The 21,577-nt window shown below is 32.6% G+C and overlaps 2 protein-coding genes across 4 annotated transcripts; one reads left to right on the plus strand and one right to left on the minus strand.

Annotated features, from left to right (window-relative positions):
- Positions 1-5,413, plus strand: LOC18094654 (uncharacterized protein C630.12). Of its 3 annotated transcripts, none has more exons than XM_024593882.2 (13): positions 1-337; positions 612-671; positions 763-941; positions 1,153-1,288; positions 1,549-1,645; positions 3,142-3,201; positions 3,309-3,409; positions 3,591-3,625; positions 3,736-3,793; positions 3,984-4,058; positions 4,162-4,319; positions 4,533-4,736; positions 4,884-5,413. In XM_024593882.2, the coding sequence occupies exons 1-13, from the start codon at positions 197-199 to the stop codon at positions 5,122-5,124; spliced, it is 1,545 nt and encodes a 514-aa protein (XP_024449650.2). In that variant the 5' UTR covers positions 1-196; the 3' UTR covers positions 5,125-5,413. The 3 variants fall into 3 exon arrangements, with proteins under 3 accessions (XP_024449650.2, XP_024449651.2, XP_006369065.3); XM_006369003.3 differs by having other exon boundaries at positions 6-337; positions 4,479-4,736; XM_024593883.2 differs by lacking the exon at positions 763-941 and having other exon boundaries at positions 5-337; positions 1,160-1,288; positions 4,479-4,736.
- A 5,266-nt stretch (positions 5,414-10,679) lies between these two features.
- LOC18094655 (small polypeptide DEVIL 22) lies at positions 10,680-11,939 on the minus strand. Its single transcript, XM_024581742.2, has one exon. The coding sequence runs from the start codon at positions 11,643-11,645 to the stop codon at positions 11,454-11,456; it is 192 nt and encodes a 63-aa protein (XP_024437510.2). The 5' UTR covers positions 11,646-11,939; the 3' UTR covers positions 10,680-11,453.
- Positions 11,940-21,577: the final 9,638 nt, after the last annotated feature.

Genomic DNA, 21,577 nt, shown 5'->3' on the forward strand with positions numbered 1-21,577 from the left:
GGGGGTCTTTCGACCGATCAGAACAACTTTTTTTTTTTTTTCATTGTGTTACAAGTTACCAGCTACAACCAACGATCTGCTTGATGAGTGATGACCCCTCTGGTTTCTGGAGTCCTTCCCTTTTAGGTGTCGCACAAGTCAACTGTTCAGTAGCAGACAATTCTACCAGGAAGGAAGGAAGGAAGTAGATAGAAAAATGAAGCAGCATCACAAATTGACGCTGGTACTGTGCGGGATATGGGTTTTCACTCTGCTCTACGGCGAGATGTTTGCCTTCTGGCTTCCATTTCAATCCTCTTGTTCCTGGCCTCATCTTTCCTCTCCTCCTACTTCTACCGTAATTCTTTCCTTTTACTTTCAACAATCATTTATTTCCTGTTATTATTTTATTTTTGCTTCTCTCCATAAATAATTGATGATGACGGGCTTGTTAGATCTCTAGTCAATTATAATTTCTTTCTTTAGAATTTCGATTTTCCTTTTGATTCTTTTTTAACAGTACGAAATAAAGTCTGGGTCTCAAAATCTGAATTCGTGTGATCATTATTTTAAATGCAAAACTCTCATTAGCTGCATTGACAATATCATGTAAAATTGATATTATGTTTCAGATAAATGGGGTTCAATCTCCCTCGGATTATGTTAAGGTTGCTGTCGTAACAGACCAACAGGTGAGTTTTCTTCTTGAATTAGATTATCAAACATGTATTTTTATTTTATTTTTGCTGGGGTTTTAGAGGCTAAGATTTCAATCCTTGACAGCTAATGGACAAAACCTCCATTGGTCTACCTCCAAAATCATTTCTTTTGGAGACTGTGAAGTTCTATGCTGATTTATACATGCGCCGCGCATTCTTTGCATCTATCCTCCCTTTCAAACCCAATGTCGTCTTGTTTCTCGGCGATTCCTTTGATGGGGGGCCTTTTTTATCAGATGAAGAGTAAGGCCACCAAATCTCTATTTCTCTTCGTTGTTGTAGATTATGTGTGCATTTAAACTTGATTTTGGATATTTCCATCAAAAACATGTTAATGCATGACTTTTATGTTAGTGGCTTTTCCCCTTCATCTTTATTCCAATATTCACTTTTTATTCTTGTCTTCGGTATGTTTTCTGGTGAGGAATGCCCTTGACATTTTTTAACTGATAAGATGGCAGGAATCTTTACATCGATTTAAACACATTTTTGGGCTGAATGACGATGGAATACTTAGAAACATCAAGGTTTACTTCATTCCTGGAAACCATGATATCGGCTATGCAAGTATCAGCTCTCATAACCCAAAGGTAATTTGGCACGATTTCATTACCATTATACTGCCCTGACTTTTATTGTGATGCATCTGTTCTAATCAATTCTGGTTCTTCTCCTTTATTTTCCGTGTTAAGTAAAGTCCTGTGTCGTATGTTATTTAATTGATTGATGATTTATTTGCAATTTGGTCAAAGATTATCACAGACTTCGTGATAATGGCTTAGTTATGTTCTTTAATTTGCCTTTTGGTTTGCTCTTTGAGTATCACTCTATACTCTTAACATTTGTACAGGTGGTTGAGCGCTATGAGGGAGAATTTGGGATCAGAAACCACCGGTTTACAATTGGAAAAGTGGAGTTTGTTGCGGTTGATTCCCAAACTCTAGATGGTAAAATAAAGAAGCCATTTACTCTTCACCATGAAAAAACTTTTGCATTTTGTCCAAACATATAATATACTAGTAGTGGGTCAGATGGCTACAGAACCTACAAATGAAAGACAGTTCTTTGATACTTTGCTAAATAAAGCAAAACAACAGATGATGGTTAAATTAGGCACTTATATGCGAGAGGTATTGGTGTGTAGTGAAATGAATGATAAGTTCATGCAACCACCAATCAAATGAAGCCATACTTTTAACAATCTCCATCTTGGCTTGAATTGGATTTGGATAACTTCCTCGAGTTTGTTTACATGAATTTATTTCCTATATCCTTTTTTGACCTACACTTTCTTAACTTCTCCACATTCATTAACATGGATACCTTTCTTACCATGTTCATTAACATGGATATCTTTCTTAACTTTGCCATGTTCAATCTTTTTCGTGGATGGGAATAACGCTTCACTGTCTTTTGCTTATTGTAAGACTCACCCCAAATTCCATATCTATTGTGCTTCTCATCAACTTGTACGAATTCTTGACAATCGATTCTTCATTTCTTCACCACCAAAGTATCTCTACTAAATTCTGTAATTCCACTCTTGCTCAATACCTACAACCATGCAAGTCAAGTTAGCTAGGTGAAATGTTTTTTGTCAGTTTAATCTGGTGCAAGTTGATATGACACAATTCAAGAAAAGGTGACGATTATTGAAAATTTGTCTTGAATTGGTTATAGGTGCATGGGTTTACAGAAATCTTCTCACATCCAAAACCCTCTTATGTGTACTATCTGGTGATGAAAGAAGACTGTCTTTTTTTGTTTAGATTTTGTAGCCAACTGACCCACCTCTAGCATATACATATTTCTATTGTGGCAGAATAATAAACGTGAGAAGGCAGTAGCAGCTGTAGTTTACAGTAGTGAGTACTTTTTAAGAGTTTTTTTTAGGTTTTTGAAAGAAACTCTATTAGCGTTTTTGAGACTTTCTTAGGTGTAGTTGAGGTTTGGCATTGTAAGTGAGAAGTTATTTAATTGATTGTAGTAAATTGTATTAGTGAAGTTTTTGTGGAGCAAGCAATATGCCAATCTTCATGCTCAATTATTTTATTGTGGGTTTTGGCCTAATCAGTTAGAGAAACCATTTTGACAAGAAACCACTGACATTTACTGATGATATTGTATTATCTGAGAATGAAAATTGTACAACCCTGTTCAATGCTAGGAAACATTAAAACCTGACCCTTGCAGACTAATACTCACTGAACTTTCAGGAATATCATGAGTTATGATGTGGGAGCATATAATGTCTCATTATTTGCATTATCATGCATGAGATAATTTTACTTGGAGGCTGCATTGAATGGCTTATGTATGACAGTGGCTATTATTTTTATTCTAAGCATGCAAGTATAGACAAATATTTCAATAGAATTAGAATTGGGACTGAAGGTTGTAGGGAAAGTAGTCATTGTGCAATTCTATTTTGTGTAATCTCCAGGGCAGCCGCAAGGGAATCTGGCATCAATGTCTTGGGAGTTCATAAAAAATGCCTCCATCGGTATTTGATATTTTCCAGAAGATTTTCCGTTCTATTATTTGTACTGATAAGTAAGTGCTTGCCCTTAAAAGCAATTCACATGTTTTTCTTTCCCAACATTTCTTTAGATGTTCAATTACTTCCAAGGGTATTGTTGAGCCATATTCCCCTGTATCGGCGGGATTATACTTATTGTGGTCCTCATCGTAGTTCCCCGATCATCAATCAGGTATTTGTTTTTGTTAATTTTTGTGAAGTAAAAAAAAAATCCTCTGTTTTGTGTTATATACTCCTTTTTTTCCATGTTCATCGAAGAGATTCTCATGTTTCTTAAGGGTTAATGATCTGAATGCTTGCACTCCTGTGAACTCTTGGAAACTTACCTTTCTGAGTTTCTGTTTCATTTTCAGCGGATCTCACATTCTGCTCACAATCATGAAATTGTGTAAGCTTCTTATCATTTGTCTTGTTGAAATGGGGACAGATGGTTGCATCAAATTGTAGAACTTGATTATGTTTTTGGGCTATGGTTTTACAAGTGGTCTGATGATGCAGGTATCAGAATTATCTTACCGAGGAATCTTCAAACCAATTGCTGGAAATGATCAAACCTGTAAGTTATTCATCATCTCCTGGATCCATCTTATACCTACCTTGGCATTATGTTATGGCCTTTTGTCCAAGAGGCCTGAAAGAAGTTTCTGTGTTTGCGACAATTCCCTCAACTCCAGTGAAGAAATGTGTTTGAAACTGATAGCATGTGTTAAGGGCAGATGTCAGAATAATATGTATGATTTCTGCAGGCACTCGTTTTATCTGGCCATGATCATGACCAGTGCTCAGTGACCCATGAGTCAAAATTTGGGCCAGTAAAGGAGGTAAGCACCTGATGTTTTTGAATATATAAATTTTCTGATAATATGACAGATTTATGAAAATACGCTTCTGCTGATAATATATTTGATTAATGAAAATATGCAGCACACTGTAGGGACATTAAGTTGGCAGATGGGAAATTTGTATCCCTCTTTCATGCTGTTATCTGCTACTAACTCTGCAAGTTCCAATATATCCGCCCCAGAAGCAGCAGTGATGACTCAGCTGTGCTTTCTTCCAATGCAAACACACATCTACATATGGTAACCCTCCCTCCTGATCATAATAGTCATAGTTAGCATAGATTGGGGAGGTAGATAGTGTTATCAGAAATAATGTTTATCCATGCAAAAAGCAAAGAACAAAAAGGTTACTACCAAGAAATTTATTTGTCCCCTTTTGTTTACTTGCTGAATTGTCAGGTATCTTTCCCTCTTTGCTCTGACCCTTCTTACTCTCCTCTTGTGGCCAACAAGTGGCGTGGATTTTGGGCATCACTTAAGTGATTTAATGGCATCTATCAGACTATATAGCAGCATGTTCAAAGGGACCAAAGAGAAAACTGAAGATGAGGATTGTGAATATGAGATGATGTGGGATGCAGAAGGATCGATGCACCTTGTAAAGAAAGCACGCGACACCCCTCTTCTACATCCAAGCGATAAAGCTTCAGTGGAAAGGTTTTTCACTGCTACATCATCTCAATTATTTATAGCACTAAATACGAATAGCACTTGCAGTCTCCTGTGCACTTGTTATATGCAGATGTTAATTGAAATTACTGTTTTTTTATATGATTTATGTCTCTCATTCTCTCTATGATGCAGGGGTAATGCTGTGATGCGCCCAACTGCAAGAAAAAATGCTCCTCGGAACATGGAAGTTTCTATGAACATAGACATAAATGCAGATACTGGATTTGATAAACTATCACATAGAACCAGCAAATCAAAGACAAAAATCATTATCCACAGACTAGTGAGGACATTCCAAATGGTCACAGTCATTGCTACTGTAAATGTACCTCTCTACATGATGTTACTCTTCAAGGATTGGATCGACAAGTGATGATAGACAAGAACATATTCATGGAAAGATTAAATTTATTTCAGTTGTTACTCCTTGCATATGAGGAGGGATGAAATTGCCGAAGTTAGCTCCTACTATAAGTTGGTTTTACCCAGTGCACTGATCTGATACGTTTTGATGTTTCTAGATTTTGTCATAGCTGATAATAGGATGAGTCCCTCACAACGACGAGCTTAGGGAGGGTTGAGAAGACCTCTAGTGTGGGGCCTCCAGCAAAACACCTGTACAATTTTTTCAGTATTATCTTCAGAGAGTAGAAAATTCTTCATTTTGTGCTGGTTTGGCCGAAGCGCAGTTCAGACTCGGTCCATGTGTTTCCACTTGCATCAGCATCTTGTTTGCATCTGTTTTGTTTTTTTTTGTTTCTGGAGTGGGTGGTGGTGGTGTTTGAATGCATCAATCAAGTTTTGCAGTTCAAACCCATTATTGAAAGCTTCAATGCATCAGTTCAATTTTCATGTCATAGCCTCATGCCCGGCGATTCAAGGTGGTTTCGGATTTTTAATCGCAAAAAAAATTAATTTATGCCTTTCATTAATCATAAGGATATATCTAAGCAACTTAAAAAGTGCCTCTTGATGGAAAATGAACTCAAAAGCTAATTCAAACTGAAGCAGATACGGAATTGCAAATGAAGCAATAAGCTGGCATTGTTGAAGCTGTTTCAAAAAAAATTTAAGTAGCTTAGAAATAATGTTTATTTTTTTGAATAATCAGTTAATTTCTTGGTTTTAATAATTTGATTTATTTTCCTTAACCATGATAATTGATAGTTGATACCTGAAAAATATTTTTTTTTATGGATATAAGAACTCTCAAATATTTAAATAAATATTTTTTTGAGAGACTCTAAAAATAAATATGACTAAAAAATATAGATTGTACAATTGTTTTTCATTGAAGGATTTATAAGGGTTTATAGCCCATGAATTTTGTCATTCTTTAAAAAGGAGGGGTTAGAGTGTCATCTTGTCCTGATAGCATTAATAAGAAAAAATATCCCTTACACATGCATTAAAGAGGGATAAATATCCCTCACACATTATTAATGAGGGATAAATGACAAGTTCTTTTGAAGACTTTTATATACCTAAAGGTGTAGAGAAATAAGTACATTTAACCTTAACATATTATGTTAAGAGTTACGAGAAAAAATAAATAGATTCTTGTGACTCAATATGGGGCCTAAAAAGATCATCATCTCTACATACATCTAGGATCGACGTGTACCCGAGCCCATGGATATTGGGTCTGGTAGCTTTTCAGATCCTTATATACTTGGGCTTAGCACATAGCCGAGCCTAAGGATGTTAGGTCTGGCAGCTTGCCAGACCCACATGCACTTGGGCTCAGCACGTAACCGAGCTTAGGGATGTTGGGCCATCACCCTACCTTTAGCCTTTTTAAACATAGATTTTAGGCAAAAATAACATGTATATAACACGTTAATCCATCAATAACCCCTCAAGTCTTTGCGTATTTAATACATATATTCTAAAAGGTTATTAGGTTTAATGAAAGTCTTTTTACCTGAGTTGTATGTCCCATTAATTAGAGACTTTTTACCTTTCCCATGACATGTGTCTTTGCAGAATTGTTGAGATTTTTTATGGCTACATATCTCGTCTTTATTTGAAATAGATTACCAGGTGGCCTATCTTCATTAAAAGGAGGTGTTCATTAGGAAACGAAACGACAGTGTACATTCATTGCAACAATTGAATAGACTTCTGAAGATTTGAGATGATATGAACGGTCATTCATCCAAAGGTGAGGGTGAAAAATTATTTTCTTTATAACCATAGTCATTCTTGCTTCTATCTTTTCTTTTACTTTCACTTTTTATAATTTTTGAAAATCAGCTTTGTTGAAAAACTCTAAGCCAGTTTTGTTTTAATATGGGAAAAAAAACTGTCATTCTAGGTATTTCCCACCAAAACCTTAATCTTTTTTTTCTTTTTTACTCTGAATAAAAATGGACCTAAAAAGAGTCATATTTGTCCTTGGAAACATGGACGTTGTTACCTATGAAGAGGAGTTCAGGTTTCAACCTAAGACTAGGAGAAAATACATGGGACATGAGTCCATTATACTAGGCCCGAGAACTAGAGGGGGTAGAACCCCAACATCAATCTCTAGTAGGGGGAAAGTAGTTCTCCCTATATAAGTTCTTACCCCGTTGCTATTAGAGAACCTCAGGAGAGAGAAGGGCTACCTTAGACCCCCGACGATGATGCCCTTATCACTATAGAGGTGAAGGAAATAAAGTTTGTTAACGATCGGTAGACAGGAGAGTACATAGTTCAAATATTTGCCGAGAATGAGCATATTAGTCAACCAACCTTGAGCCCTGCCCATGGTCATTTTGAAATTGCAGCCCTCTTTTGCATGTATGCATTAGGGTACACTTTCCTTATCTAAGGATTCATAAGGGAAGTTTTTATATACTCTAGTTGGGTCTAGGCCAGTTGCACCCTAACTGGGAGATAATTTTATCCGCCTTCAATAAGTTTCTTTGGCTTGTCAAAAAAGTTTTATAATTTTATATGGATCCAACACTTATACTTAGAAAATATTAAAGCAATTCTCTAGACAATTTGTATGGGTCATACACCCACAATAAAAAAAATTGTACAGGGTCCAAAAACCTTTAAGAAATTATTGAAAACTTCATATAGGTTTAATGTCCATATTTAGAAAAATATTTATCAAATTTTGGCAGGAATCGAGCTTTGAATTTTGCCTAATCTTAGTAGGATTTGCCCCCTACTTGAAGCAGAGAAAAGATCTGGGTTGCAAGTATATCCTTATATTCCCAACAGATCATTGAGATGTTTCTAACATCACATGAAGATTTGTGCTATTTTTTTTAAGATGAAGTAAAATCCTTTAGGGTTATTGAGGTCTTGTCAATCTCATCCTTGAAAAGTGTGCAATTGTACTGGGAAGACCATGTCAATCCTTTCCCGAGGTAAACTGCACAATTGCACTAGGGAGACATAGTTGATCCCTTCCAAGGTAAATTGTGCAATTGCACTAGAGAGATTGAGTTCATCCCATCCTTGTAAGACTATGGGTTGTTGCCCTAGAAAGATCATGTCAATCTTTGTTGCTGAGACAGTGTTTATCCCATCCTTGGAGAATTGTGCAATTGCACTAGGAAGATCATATCAATCCCTTCCGAGGTAAATTATGCAATCGCACTAGGAAGACTGAGTTGATTCATTCCAAGGTAAATAATGCAATTGAATTAGGGAGATTGAGTTCATTCCATCATTAGAAGGCTGTGGGTTGTATTTTTAGGGAGATCGTGTCAATTCTCATTGCTGAGACAATGTTTATTTCATCCTTAGAGAATTGTGCAATCATACTAGGAACACTATATCAATCCCTTCCAAGATAAATTATGCAATCGCTCTAGGGAGACTAAGTTAATCCATTTCAATGTAAATTATGCAATTGCACTAGAGAGGTTGAGTCCATCCCATCATTGAAAGGTTGTGGGGTCATTTTCCTTAAGCATCACCTGGAGAAAATAAATATCATTACTTTGAACAAGTTAATCCATATACAAGAAACTTACATTCTTAGTCATTGACTATGGTGCATTTTATTACCCTTTAAGGTATAATCAACTCGATGGCTTGGGTATCTAGTTTCTACTGAGATTGTGGTTTGAGTTCCATATGTGATGAGAGAATAGAGTTTTCTCTAGTATATGTCTTTTAGGTAGTTGACTCACTTTTCCTTAGATAGTTTTCAAAGAGACTTCACAAGTTTTACGATTTGAACCAACTCTATTTTCACCTGTGGAAAGCTTTTAAGCTCTCGAGGTTCCAATGTTATTCATGAAGTTGACAAAAATATATAGCTCAAATTTGCTTGTCTCACTAAGTCCCTGGGCAAAATAGGAGAAATCACTTTCTAGCTTAAGCAATAAAATGTTGCATAGCCTTCTGACTCCCTTGTAAACAATACACACCTAGTATTCGTGGTAGATCATGCCTCCCAAGCTGATTTATAACATTCTTAATCATTAAAGTAGTCTCTCTTATTGATAAAATTTATTGGTACCATCAATAGGATTATAATAATGAACATCATCCTCCTAGTTGAGTGACATTATAGGTCTGCAGAGTTTTTTTTTTGCTAGTATATTGGTGCTCAGAAGTGATACAAATTTTACACAGAGGCCACTAAAAACCATGATAGAGGTTGGTTCCCGGTTACTGTATTCGGCTCATCAACCTGATGATTTCCTTGACTGACTAGCACCACCTCAATGAGGAGTTGGACTTGATTGAAAAGTTATGGATGTTCCGACAGAGTAGTTATGCCAGCAATCACTAGGAGGTCTGTGACCCATCTCATTCCAGGTGTGTCTTGATTATTTGTCATTAATAGCGATAAGGGATGTCAAAACCAGTTTAGAAAAAACAATTAATGGTTTTTTTATCAATTCCCACAGACAACGCCATTGATAATGTCCCAAAAAACCCAAGTATCTTAGGGGCAAACTTATGTCTTGGATAATCAATTAATCTCTTGGTTCTAACAACCTTATTCATTCTTCTTGACCATAATGACTAATAGTCGATACCTGTTAAAGATCCTTTTTGGTGGATTTGGAGACTCTCGAATGCTTAAGTGTGTATTTTTTTTAGAGAAAATACAATGATATTTTATGGAGAAACTATGAAAATAAATATGTTGTAAAGAATGAAGATCGTGAACCTATTTTTTATTGAAGGATTCATAGGATCTTTATAACCTACGAGTCTTGTCCTTTTATGAAGATGAGGGGTTAAAGTGTCATCTTGCTCTGATAACATTAACGAGAAAAAATATCTTTGAAACATGCATTAAAAAGAGATAAATATCACGTACATATCATTAATGAGATAAATATCCTTTAAACATCATTAATGAGGGATAAATGACAAGTTCTTTTAAAGAATTTTATACACCTAGGAGGGTGTAGAGATATGAGTACCCCTGACCTTAATATTTTATGTTAAGGGTTACAAGAAAAAACAAACGAAGTCTTGTGACCCAATATGAGGCTTAGAAAGATCATTAGTTCTACATCCATCTAGGCTCGACGCATAGCCGAGCCTAAGAATTTAGGTCTGACAGCTTGTCAGATCCCCGTATACTTGTGCTCGGCGCATAGCTGAGCCCAGAAATGTTAGATCTGACATATTGTCAGACCCATATGTATTTAGACTTAAACACGTAGCCGAGCCTAGAGATATTGGATATCATCCTTTCTTTAACCCTTTTTAAACATAGATTTTAAATAAAAATAACATGTATAAAACATACTAATGAATAAGTGCTAATTACAACTAGCATCTTTAATTTACTAGGTAAAGAAATGAATATGATAAACATTATTTTCTTAAGCTAATATAAATGACAAACATGGGTGGCTAGGTATCTGTAATTAGGGAGGAAGCAAGCTAAATTTTTAACAAGGTGCTCATTAAACTTAGAACTAGGAAGTAAAGTATAGAAATTAAACACATTCAATATGTATTTGATCACAAATCTTATTAGTTGCCAACAGTTTCCATGTTCACGTACAAAGAAGTAGGTGGCGTGTGAACTGAGCTCTGTACAAAGATCACATCACAGAGACTCAGTTCAAAGTGAACATGATAGAAAATAGTACAGATGATCCAGGGTTACAAACTCAACTCAGCAATTACAACTTACAATCATCCCTCATATTCTTTGCTGGTTGTTACAAACTTAGAGCATGTTACTTCCCAAAAAAGATTGATTAATTCAGAGGGAGACACCAGGTAAAAAAGAACAGCAGTACAGGTTACAGTAATTAAGGCTTCCATCAACAGGCAAACAAACAACCTTTGACAGTCATAAAAAAAAGATTGAGAGACGTGTCCCCCCATATTATATTAATTGATCTCCTAATCAGCTCCATTGATCTTCATATATACTCGATGAACCAGTTGGGTGGTGAAAAAGGAAAGAGTGCAGCAGTAAAAATTAACCGATCTCCTATGGTCTGTGCCCCCAGAAACCCGATATGGATTGCTTTCCAATCAGGTAAAAAAAAGAGGGAACTGTTGCACTTACAAGGAGAAAATTCTGTGTAGCTTGAGAAAACGGATATGCAACCACACCCTTACCCCATGAAACCAAACCGTACTGGACCAGATATATGGAGCTCTTATTGTGCATGATGTAAGAGATTAATTTATATGAGGGCAAGGAAAGAAATCAAGAAATATACGTCACAGCTATAGCTAGAGTAGTAGTATATATATGCTATAGCTAGATGGCTAATCATCACCCTGAATATACCAGCAAAGAAGCATGGTGGCGCAACGGCGTAGGATGTAGATACGAGCACGTTGCTCCTTAACCAAGGCCGCACACTTGTTGGTGAAGCTATGCTTAGATCTCCTTGTAGCAGGGGCCGTCTTGGCCCCGGTACTGCACTTGTTGTATACTTGGAACTTAATCTCACCCATATCTAGTAGATTTTGTGTAAGCTATGAGAGGTGTCCCCAAAAAAAGCTCGCCAAGAGCTTGGAGATGTCTGGGGGAGGGGCAAGGGAATGTATATATACAAAACACAATAACCTATAGAGATGAAAAGCCAGTTAAGAAAAGCTGGCTGTATTTTGAAGGAAAGCAACAGGAGGAGTGAACATGGTCAGGTTCGAAAACTGAGGGATTTGCACGGGAAGACGTGCATAGTAATTAGTAGATGGTATTCTTTTTCCTTCTGTGTAGATGTTAGACAGCAGGGGGAGTGAACGTGGGGTTTGAGCTTTTAATATCAATGGTGCGTGCAAAATAATGTTTTTAACTCCTCGCATTACTATCAAGAACCTTGTATTGTTGTGTTATTAGCTGGGATTAGTCAATAGATTAAGCGTAAATGTTTGATTGGAGAAATGGCAAAGGTGTGCATGAAAGGTGGAGGTCTGTTCGATGAAGACAAGACATAGGCTTAGGCTTCTGGGAACATGGCCCCGGCAATCTGACCTCAATTTTGAGGTAGGGAGTTGGTTTTGTTGGATTCTCTAACTCTACCAATATGGTTCACAGTCCCAACACACTAGTGATTGTTGCTATCTTCAACAAAAGAAAAACTACGGATTCTAGAAGTATTTGTTTTTGAATTTTTGAAAACACAAATATTTATAAAAAAAAACCCACTTTTTTTAATTTTTTTTATTGAGGAAAGCAGAACTAACAATCATGTCACAATTTTTGGAAAACCAGTTATTTTGATTTTGAAAAGGTTTGACAACCGGTTCTTAGTTTCTCACCTTTTTTAAATTATTTTCTTTGTCAGAAAACAGAAAAAGCAATTGAAATCAAATCTGATTCTTATATTTGTTACATAATCTCAATTTATTGGAGAAAATAAAATTAATGTTTCTTTACATAGCAACACCACACACACACACACACACAGTGTACGTAGTTCTTGTGTAAGAAGGGAAAATGTGCCCGATGGATCTTAGAGATCTGGTTTTCAATGGTTATAACTCTCCAAATGTCTTGTTTGATCAGATAGGTCAACCCAGACAACTGCTCTCCTTAGATATGGTTGTTAATATGCGATGTGTAACATAATTTCATTAATACACGCAAATTTTTTATATTTTATAGTTTTTTTTAATGAATCAAATCCAAGTCTTACTGTCTACAATTTGTTTTCGTTGTTTTGTAGTGGGGAAGGGACTTGGCCTTTGTTATGCAACTCAAAGTCCCGACTACAATGTTTTTTTGGTTGTTACTAGGTTGCCTTTGCCTTATAATTTTGTATCAAAACATTTTTAACATAAAAAAAAAAATTATAGGAGGGTTGTCTCAAAATAACAGTGTTAATTTGGAATGCTCAATGAAAAACAATAACAAAAAAAAAATCGCAGGTACATTAGTGAAAATACAATTTTGACAAGCGGTTAAAACTTTTTTTTAAAAAAATATAAATAATATTTTTTTAAATATTGAGATAATAATATATTGGATCGACTCGGATTAATTCAGGTTAACTTTCTAAACTCATGACTCAGATCGTAGACTCAACTTGGTGTTTATCTAATTAAAAGATAACAAAAATAGACGCTTTCAAAATCGGATACCATCAAAATATTGGGATGTTTATTTGAGACCGTGATAATCCAATAAATAGTAAATCAAAACAAATGATGAAGACCAATTAAAAATCAATTAAACATTGAAGGGTAAAATTAAAAAAAAACAATAATTTTTTTTAATAAAAACTCAACATTAATTTATGAAATTGAAAAAAAAAATCAAAGAACAAAAAATATATAACAAAAAAACTCATGTGCACAAATAACTATAAACTCTCTTTCATTACTAAACTGAATAGTAGCATAATATTCTCAAACACTCTTAATATATCGAGAATTGAGCTACATCATTTACACAAATAACAATACTTTTCTCTCTCTAACACTGGAATCCGGTGGCTTCTCTCTCTTCTCTCTTAATCAAGAACTAAAAAATAACAAAAATAAATTTTATACCAAAATTGAATTGAAAAAATATTGAGTTACTGAAATTATATAATTTGCATAATTTTTAAAGTTTGAAGACCAAAATATATCTTTTTAAAAATTTTAACACACCATCCATGTTTGGCGCCTCTTACATCTCAGTCTTTTTTATTTTAATTTCACCGTTAACTAAGAAATTAGCAGCTATTTACCTTCAATTAAGAGGAAATCATACAAAATACAACTTAGATGATCAAAATAAATTCTTAAAAAATACAGAACGTCATCCACAATCAATTATAAAAGGATACATGATACCGAGTTTATAATAAAATGCCCACGCGTTTTAGATTAGAAGTAATTTTAGTAGCATTTCTGTAACTCAAAGTCTGCTGGCGCCCCTCCGACCAAAAAAAAAATCAACTAATTATTTGTGGTTTGATAAACTAGCAGTATAGCATTCTTTGGTAACACTCCATACAGCCCGATATTGCTGCTTGTATTTTTTATTTATTTATTTGCAACTTAGTCCAATCCATTAGTTTTCCATGGTAAGTTATTTGTTTTTACTTAAATTATCTTAATTTTTAGTCAATTTTTCCACTCTCACTTACCAAGAAGTGTATATAGAAAGGCAAATTTGGACTAAATTTAATAAAATATAAAAACTTTTTGAACGTCAAGGGCGTAATTGAAAAGAAGTTAGAGTTTAGGTGCTAAATATTGACAATAGAGTTTGCAATTCTGACTTCCTTCCCAGTTAATCATTACATGTATACAATATTGATAATAATTACAGAAAGAAAGATGACAAATAGGTACTTAAGAATTTAATTAAATAGTAATAAAGAGAAGATGGACTGAATGACTCTTCAGTTATTTTATTTAAAAAAAAAACAAGATTTATAAATTATAAATACTTTTTAAACTATTCAGATAAGATTTTATATTTAAAAACACGTATATATTTAACATAAAAACAATTTTATTCTTGAAATTTAATATTTTTCAGTATATTTGTTTTTCTTATAAAATTTATTGATTTTATTATGTAAAGGTCTTTAAATCCCCTAACAATAATTATAAGTTTTTAAATGCATAGTTTTCTTTACTTTAGAGAAAATAATTATTTAAATAAGAATTTAATAATTCAATCACTAAAATATTTTATTACTAAGCTTATCGGATTTCAAAACATCATCAAGTCCGTACGCTATTAATGGCTTAGCCTCTAAGTTAATCAAAATGCAATGTATTTTCGTGGATGAGTGAATTCGAAGATGTCAGCTTCTTCGGCCTTAAATTACTTGCTTATGTAGCCGCTAATTTATTTTAGATAATTACCCTTTAACCGAAAGACATCAGTTTCTTAGGTTCTTTTTCTTTTTATTTTTTTTAATAATTAAAAGAATAAATTACCCTTTAAAACCAAAAAATATTAAACTTATTGTTAGGGGTTTTTCCATATTTTTATCGTGGTTTTTATGGTGGGAAAGTCAGTTTTTTAACAAATATATATATATATATATATATATATATATATATATATATATATAGCTAATTTATTTTAGATATATAACTAGATCATTTACACACTATGATGTGAGTCGGGTCAAAGTTTTTTTGAACATAAAAAAAATGTTTAAGAGTTTCTAATGTGTTTTCTTAATAATAAAAAATATAGTTTGCTTTAAAAAAAAATTTAAGATATTTTTTTAGAAATATAGAAACGACAATCTATTGAATCAGCTCAGATTAATCTTCTAAATCTGTAATTTTGGTCATGAGACTATAATAACCCCAAAGAAAGAAAATCTAAAGAAATTATGAAACTCAATTTTCAATCAAACTAATGTTGAATGGTGAAATTGAAAAAAAAATTAATTAAAAAAAACACAAAAAAATTCAAGTCAATTCAGGTTAACCACCAAATCTGTGATCTGAGTTATAAAATTATAATAACTTCATAGAAAGTAAATCAAAATAAATTATAAAAATAAATTCTCAATTAAAACTAAAGAAGATTTGAGAAGAGTTCACCCCTCTTTTATTTTTTTTGTTAATATATATATAAAAAATTCCATATTTATAAGCACATGTGATAATCTCAAAAGTCTCAACGTCACAAATTAATTGTTGATTATGTAGATCAATGAATTTAAAGGGTGTGATTAAAATATTTTTTAAGGCACCTATAATTACATGCAAAAAAAAAGTCTCGATAGTACTATAGGGCTCGTGATTAATTTATGATTCATTAATTTAATGTATAATCCATTTATATCTTTTTTTCACAGTCTATTTGGCAATCCAAATATTCTCTGCCAGTATTAGCTGATTAATGTAACTGGACATTGCTACAGTTAATTTGTTTGAAGGTTCCAAACCCTCCACCAGCTCCATAAAGAGTGACATTATTTCTTTTGTATTGAAAACTGAAAACCATGTGCAAGATCTTTAATGGAGTTTTTGCAGCAATTCCGGCAACCAGAACCACAGAGAAATGCCAATTGCAGGCTTCTGCGACGCCCATTTTGTCGTGCAGATTGCAACGTACAAACTATGGCATCTCGTATTATTTTTACGGTATTTATATTTGTGTTGGCGGTTGGAGTTTAAATTGAAAATCTATTAAAATAATATTTTTTATTTTAAAAAAAATTATTTTTAAAAAGATTTAAGAACATAAAAAATTTTAATTTTAAATAAAAATAAATTTTAAATTTTAAAAAAACACATGAACCACATTTGCAAACACTATCTCTAACCAAGTCAACTTGCAGCCATTTAGGAAGTAGAAAATGAATTAGTAAATAAATAGTGAAATGAAAGTGCAAGGAATCTCACCTTAAATTACAAAAATCATCTTAAAAAATGTGTTTCAAATTTCTCAATCTCATCCCATGAAAAGAAAAAATTCATTTATTTTAATTATATCCTCTGTTCTAAATGTTGTCTTTCCATCCAAGCATCATTAAGTGTTATTAATTACTCCTTAAATATCATAAAATTTTCCCTATAATTTGTTATATTTTTTCATTTACCTTACAAATTAAATAGGAAAAATCCACATTTCCCTATAATTTGGTTAACTGACATGCATGGATGAAACGATGAAAGGTTTAGAATGATATTTTTCTGCAGTTTTCACTTTTTATTTGCTGATATATCTGTGCATGGGAATATCATAAGATTAATCATTCCCTCCTTGCATGGTCATTAATTTGAGGTTTGTTTTCCAAATAACTCCTCTTCGGGCCATTCTCATCTTCTTGCAGCTCCTTGCAACAACCAGATGCTTCATATATACCTACTAGCACCACCATTTGCAGCTCTGACCATCACCAAAGTTAGTTTGCTTGACAGTTCCAGGCTCCCCGTCTCCTTCAAGAGTGACAATACTTTTAATAGCCTGTGGCGCGCAAGGCTCTGGGCGTCATCAACAAAAAGGGCCTTGATCAACAGCCTGGCTGGTGGGTGGAGGATCACATTAGATACCTCTGATTCATAATTGAAATCAACCATGATATCAAACTCCATCATTTATGTCACTATCTCAAGCTTTAAGATAAATATTAAACAATGATACTAAATTGTGTCCTTCCTTCTTGTTAGATAATAATATAAATTATATCTTGGGACCTCACCTAACAGTTTAAACTCTTGAGTTGAGATGGTTCTTTGACATGGTATCAGAGCCTTGATGACCAAGCGGTCACAAGTTCGAATCTCACCATCTCCATTATTTGATAAAAATCAAGCACAAGATAATGTGGATCTGTGCAATTTTCAAGCCCAAAGGGCTTTCACTTGAGGGGATGTGTTAGAGAATAATATAAATCATATCTTGGGACCTCACCTAACAGTTTAAGCTATTGAGTTGAGATGGTTCTTTGACACTCCTGACAGAAATACCATAATTAATCACCTAAACAAAACTACGGATCTATGACTTTTGATCAGGATGTTATAAAGAATCAAGTAAATGATAACCTAGAAAATTCACAGAAGAAGAAAAGATTGAACTCCTTAATTAATATTCACAGTGTTGCTGTCGCAGGTCTTACCCAGCTAGCTCTTTCATAGTTTTGCCAGTCAGTTTGGAAATGGTGAGGCAACCAATGCAAACAGCGAGAAATGACAATTAAAACTTCCCTCCTTCGGATGCTTGTCGCAGGTTCTTGAGGGATTTTGTTCATGACAATGTTGCAAATAATAATCGTTACACAAATTTTTGGTTGCTCAGAATCATGCGAGATATATTATGACTGAATTACTCAATCATTGTGTTCCTGCGTTGTGTATTGGATGAATAAATATAGTCCCCCCCCCCCCCCCCCCCCCCCTCTCTCTCTCTCTCTCTCTCTCTGTTTTAGTTTTCTGGCTTTCATCCTCAAGTTTAATCAGATGAAATTAGGTATAGAATTTATCCAATTAAATGTTAGAGAAGTACAAAAAAAAAATTAGTATTTCTGAATGAAAATAAATTTAAAAATAAAATTTTAATATAAAAAATATACCCCAAATCTTCCGGGCACAATAGTGATAATTGAATTATGAGATGATATGTTTTTTTTTTAATCAACTACCCCTAAAAACAAATGGCACGGACAAGTACACATGTTACAAGACCGCTCCTCTGGGTTTTTTTTAAGGTTGATACACGTTGGGCCACCCATACTCCCACACTTGGTTTGGTATTTTTTTACATTGAATTTTTGTTGAAATATTTTTTTTCAATATTATCCATTAATATTTAATTAATTTTAAATTATTCTTCATATTTTAAATTGTTCTTCGTATTTTTTTCATATAATTAAATAACAAAAATATTATTAAACCTAGTGAAGTCCATAACATGTATAACAAGTTAACCCGGGTTACCTAGATCAATTTAATATGCTATCATCTTAATGTTTTTAAAAAATCTCATTTTAAGATTTTTTTTTAAGTTAAACCATATTTTTTCGGTTATTTTATTTATTTTATTCTTTGATTTATTTTTTTTGAACTTGTTAAATCAATTAGATTATATTAAAACAATTCTTATATTATTTAATTTAAAATCTAAGTCAGGCAAGGTTGCCTCGTTTCAAGTGTCCAATTTCATCCATGGGGTATTTCTTTCTTTTAGTCAAGGCAGGAAAGATGATATTTTTATTATATTTATATCAGATAAAATTTAAATATTATTTATTAAGTTTCAAGTATATATATTTAGGTATTCGTTAATATTTATATTATTCAACATAATATATATATATATATATATATATATATATATTTGATATATGTATAAATATTATATGTGTATCCGTATATTATATCAATTATAGGATATGTATATATTATATTATATTAGACTAATAGCATATAATACAAATTATATTTGTTGGATCAAGATATCTATTATAACAATATCTAAATGGTGTTGGGGAATCATTGTTCACTCCCGCACCTAAATCACTATGGATTACTGTTCTTTTCTTTTTTTTTTTGGTATTTTTTCATTTTTTTTTCCAACTTTCCCTTTTTTTTTCGTTTTTTTCCAAAATTATTTTTTTTTTCCAACTTTGCTTTTTTTTTTTTTTTAAATTATCTTCGTTGATTTTTATTTTTAAATATTGAGCTGGTTAAAAATTCTGCTTTGTAATTTTTTTTCTTTAAAATACTTTGGATTGCTTGTGTTTTCCACATAGTTTTTCTATTTTATTTTTTTATTTTTCAAAATTATATTTGTCGATTTTTTTATATTAAGCTGATTGAGAATTTAGTTTTGTAATGTTTTTCTTTAAAACATTATTTATTGCTACAGTGCTTCTCCGCATGTTTTTTTTTTATATAATTTTCTCTGAAATTATCTTTTTTTATTTTATTTTTTAATATTGAACCGATTAAAAATTACAGTTACAATATGTGAGGAAAGCACTGTAACTTTCCTCGCAAATTATTGTGGATTGCTACAGTGTTTTTTCTCATATGGTTTTTTTCTATTTTGTTATGTTTTTCCCTAAAATTGTCTTTGTCAATTTTATTTTTTAAATATTAAGCTAGTTAAGAATTGCAATTACAAGTAAATACAAGTTTTTCCTCACATGGTTTTTTTCTAGTTTTTTTTTGTGTTTTCTTTTTTTGTAATATTTTTTTCCAAAATTATCTTCGTCGATTTTTTTTTTTAATATTGAGTTGGTTAGAATTTAACTTTATAATAAAATTTAATCATGTGGGGAAAGCACTGTAGCTTTCCTCACGAAACATTGTTGAAAATTACAATTACAAGTCATTACAAATAAGGTTAAATAATGTGGGGAAGCACTGTAGTTTTCATCACAAAACACTATGAATTGCTACAGTGTTTCCAACATGATTTTTTTTCTTTTTTTTATGTTTTTTTTTTCTAAATTGTCTCTGTCGATTTGATTTTTTTAATATTAAGCTGATTAAGAATTTAGCTTTATAATTTTTTTTCTTTAAAACACTGTGAATTATTGCAGTGTTTTCCCATAAGATTTTATTATTATTTTTTCCAAAATTATCTTTGTCCATTTTCTTTTAATATTAAATTGGTTAAGAATTATAATTACAATAAAGCTAAATCATATGGGGAAAGCGTTGTAGTTTTTCTCACAAAACATTATGGATTGCTACAGTATTTCTCTAAATAGTTTTTTATTTTATTTTATTGGGGGAAAGCAATGTAGTTTTCCTCACAAAACATTGTCAATTGCTACAACTTTTTTTCTCATGGGTTTTTTTCCTTCCAAAATTATCTTTGTTGGTTTTTTTTTTAATATTAAGTTGGTAAAGAATTTAGCTTTATAATTTTTTTTTGCTTTTTATTAACAGAAAAGTTAAATCATGTGGCGAAAGCACTGTATCTTTCCTCCCAAAACACTGTGGATTGCTACAAATTATTTTGTTCAGTTTCTAAGTTTTGATCACCAACACAACTTTTTTTTTCCGTCATGAAATATTAGCTCCATCATATCTTTAGTTTCTATTACTTATCTAGCGCTGGTTCACAATTATAACACTATTAAATATATTTGTTTTATAAGCCCGCAGGGCATGCATCTCGTATGTATCTATTATCTATGAAGAAGATAATTACCCAGAGAAATTACCCATTCGAATCGCTCGGGTCAATATATATGAAGTTGGGGTTAAATTGTCACATTGAAGTGAAAGTTATAAATATAAAACATATTTAAGACATTTGAAGCGGCTCGATTTGGGCCGGCCCAACAACGATTGAAATGTCAGGCTCTTAGCCCAGCAGTGGCCCATTCGTGTCTAAGAATTAGCTATTTTGGTTGTTGGAGAAAATCGAAGGTTCCATGTCAAAGGGATCTCTTCAGATTACACGTCACTCTTATTTTGGTTGGTGCGGTAGGTTACCAGTAATGAACACTTGCACCTGATGGTCAAGACTCCATATCAGGAAATAGGCATCAGACAACAATTTGTATAGTCTCATACAATATACATAAATTACTCATACTGGATCCTTTCCTTATATTTTTTATTTATTTATGATGTTTTTTGTTTTTTAAAGTATTTTTTATTTGAAAAATATAAAAATAATATTTTTTTATTTAAAAAATTATTTTTAATATCAATACATCAAAACCATAAAAAAATATTAAAAAACTTTAAATAATTACAAAACATAAATTTAACCGTAAAAAAAAATAATACCTGATCCCACATATTAAGGGTTGGGTGAGTTCTTTTAATTTGACTAATATAAATTCATTTTAATTTTTTCTATGTCCTTTAAGAAGAAAATTCTTTGAAATATTGCGAACCCAATTCCAATCCTAGTGTCATGAATTATTGAGAACGTGGGGAACAAATTGTAGAAGTTGGAGATTAATATGCATGATCCAAATCATTGTCGAAGTTGGAAATAGTAAAGTATT

The sequence above is a fragment of the Populus trichocarpa genome, chromosome 1 (assembly GCF_000002775.5).
Source record: "Populus trichocarpa isolate Nisqually-1 chromosome 1, P.trichocarpa_v4.1, whole genome shotgun sequence".
Taxonomy (NCBI): Eukaryota; Viridiplantae; Streptophyta; class Magnoliopsida; order Malpighiales; family Salicaceae; genus Populus; species Populus trichocarpa.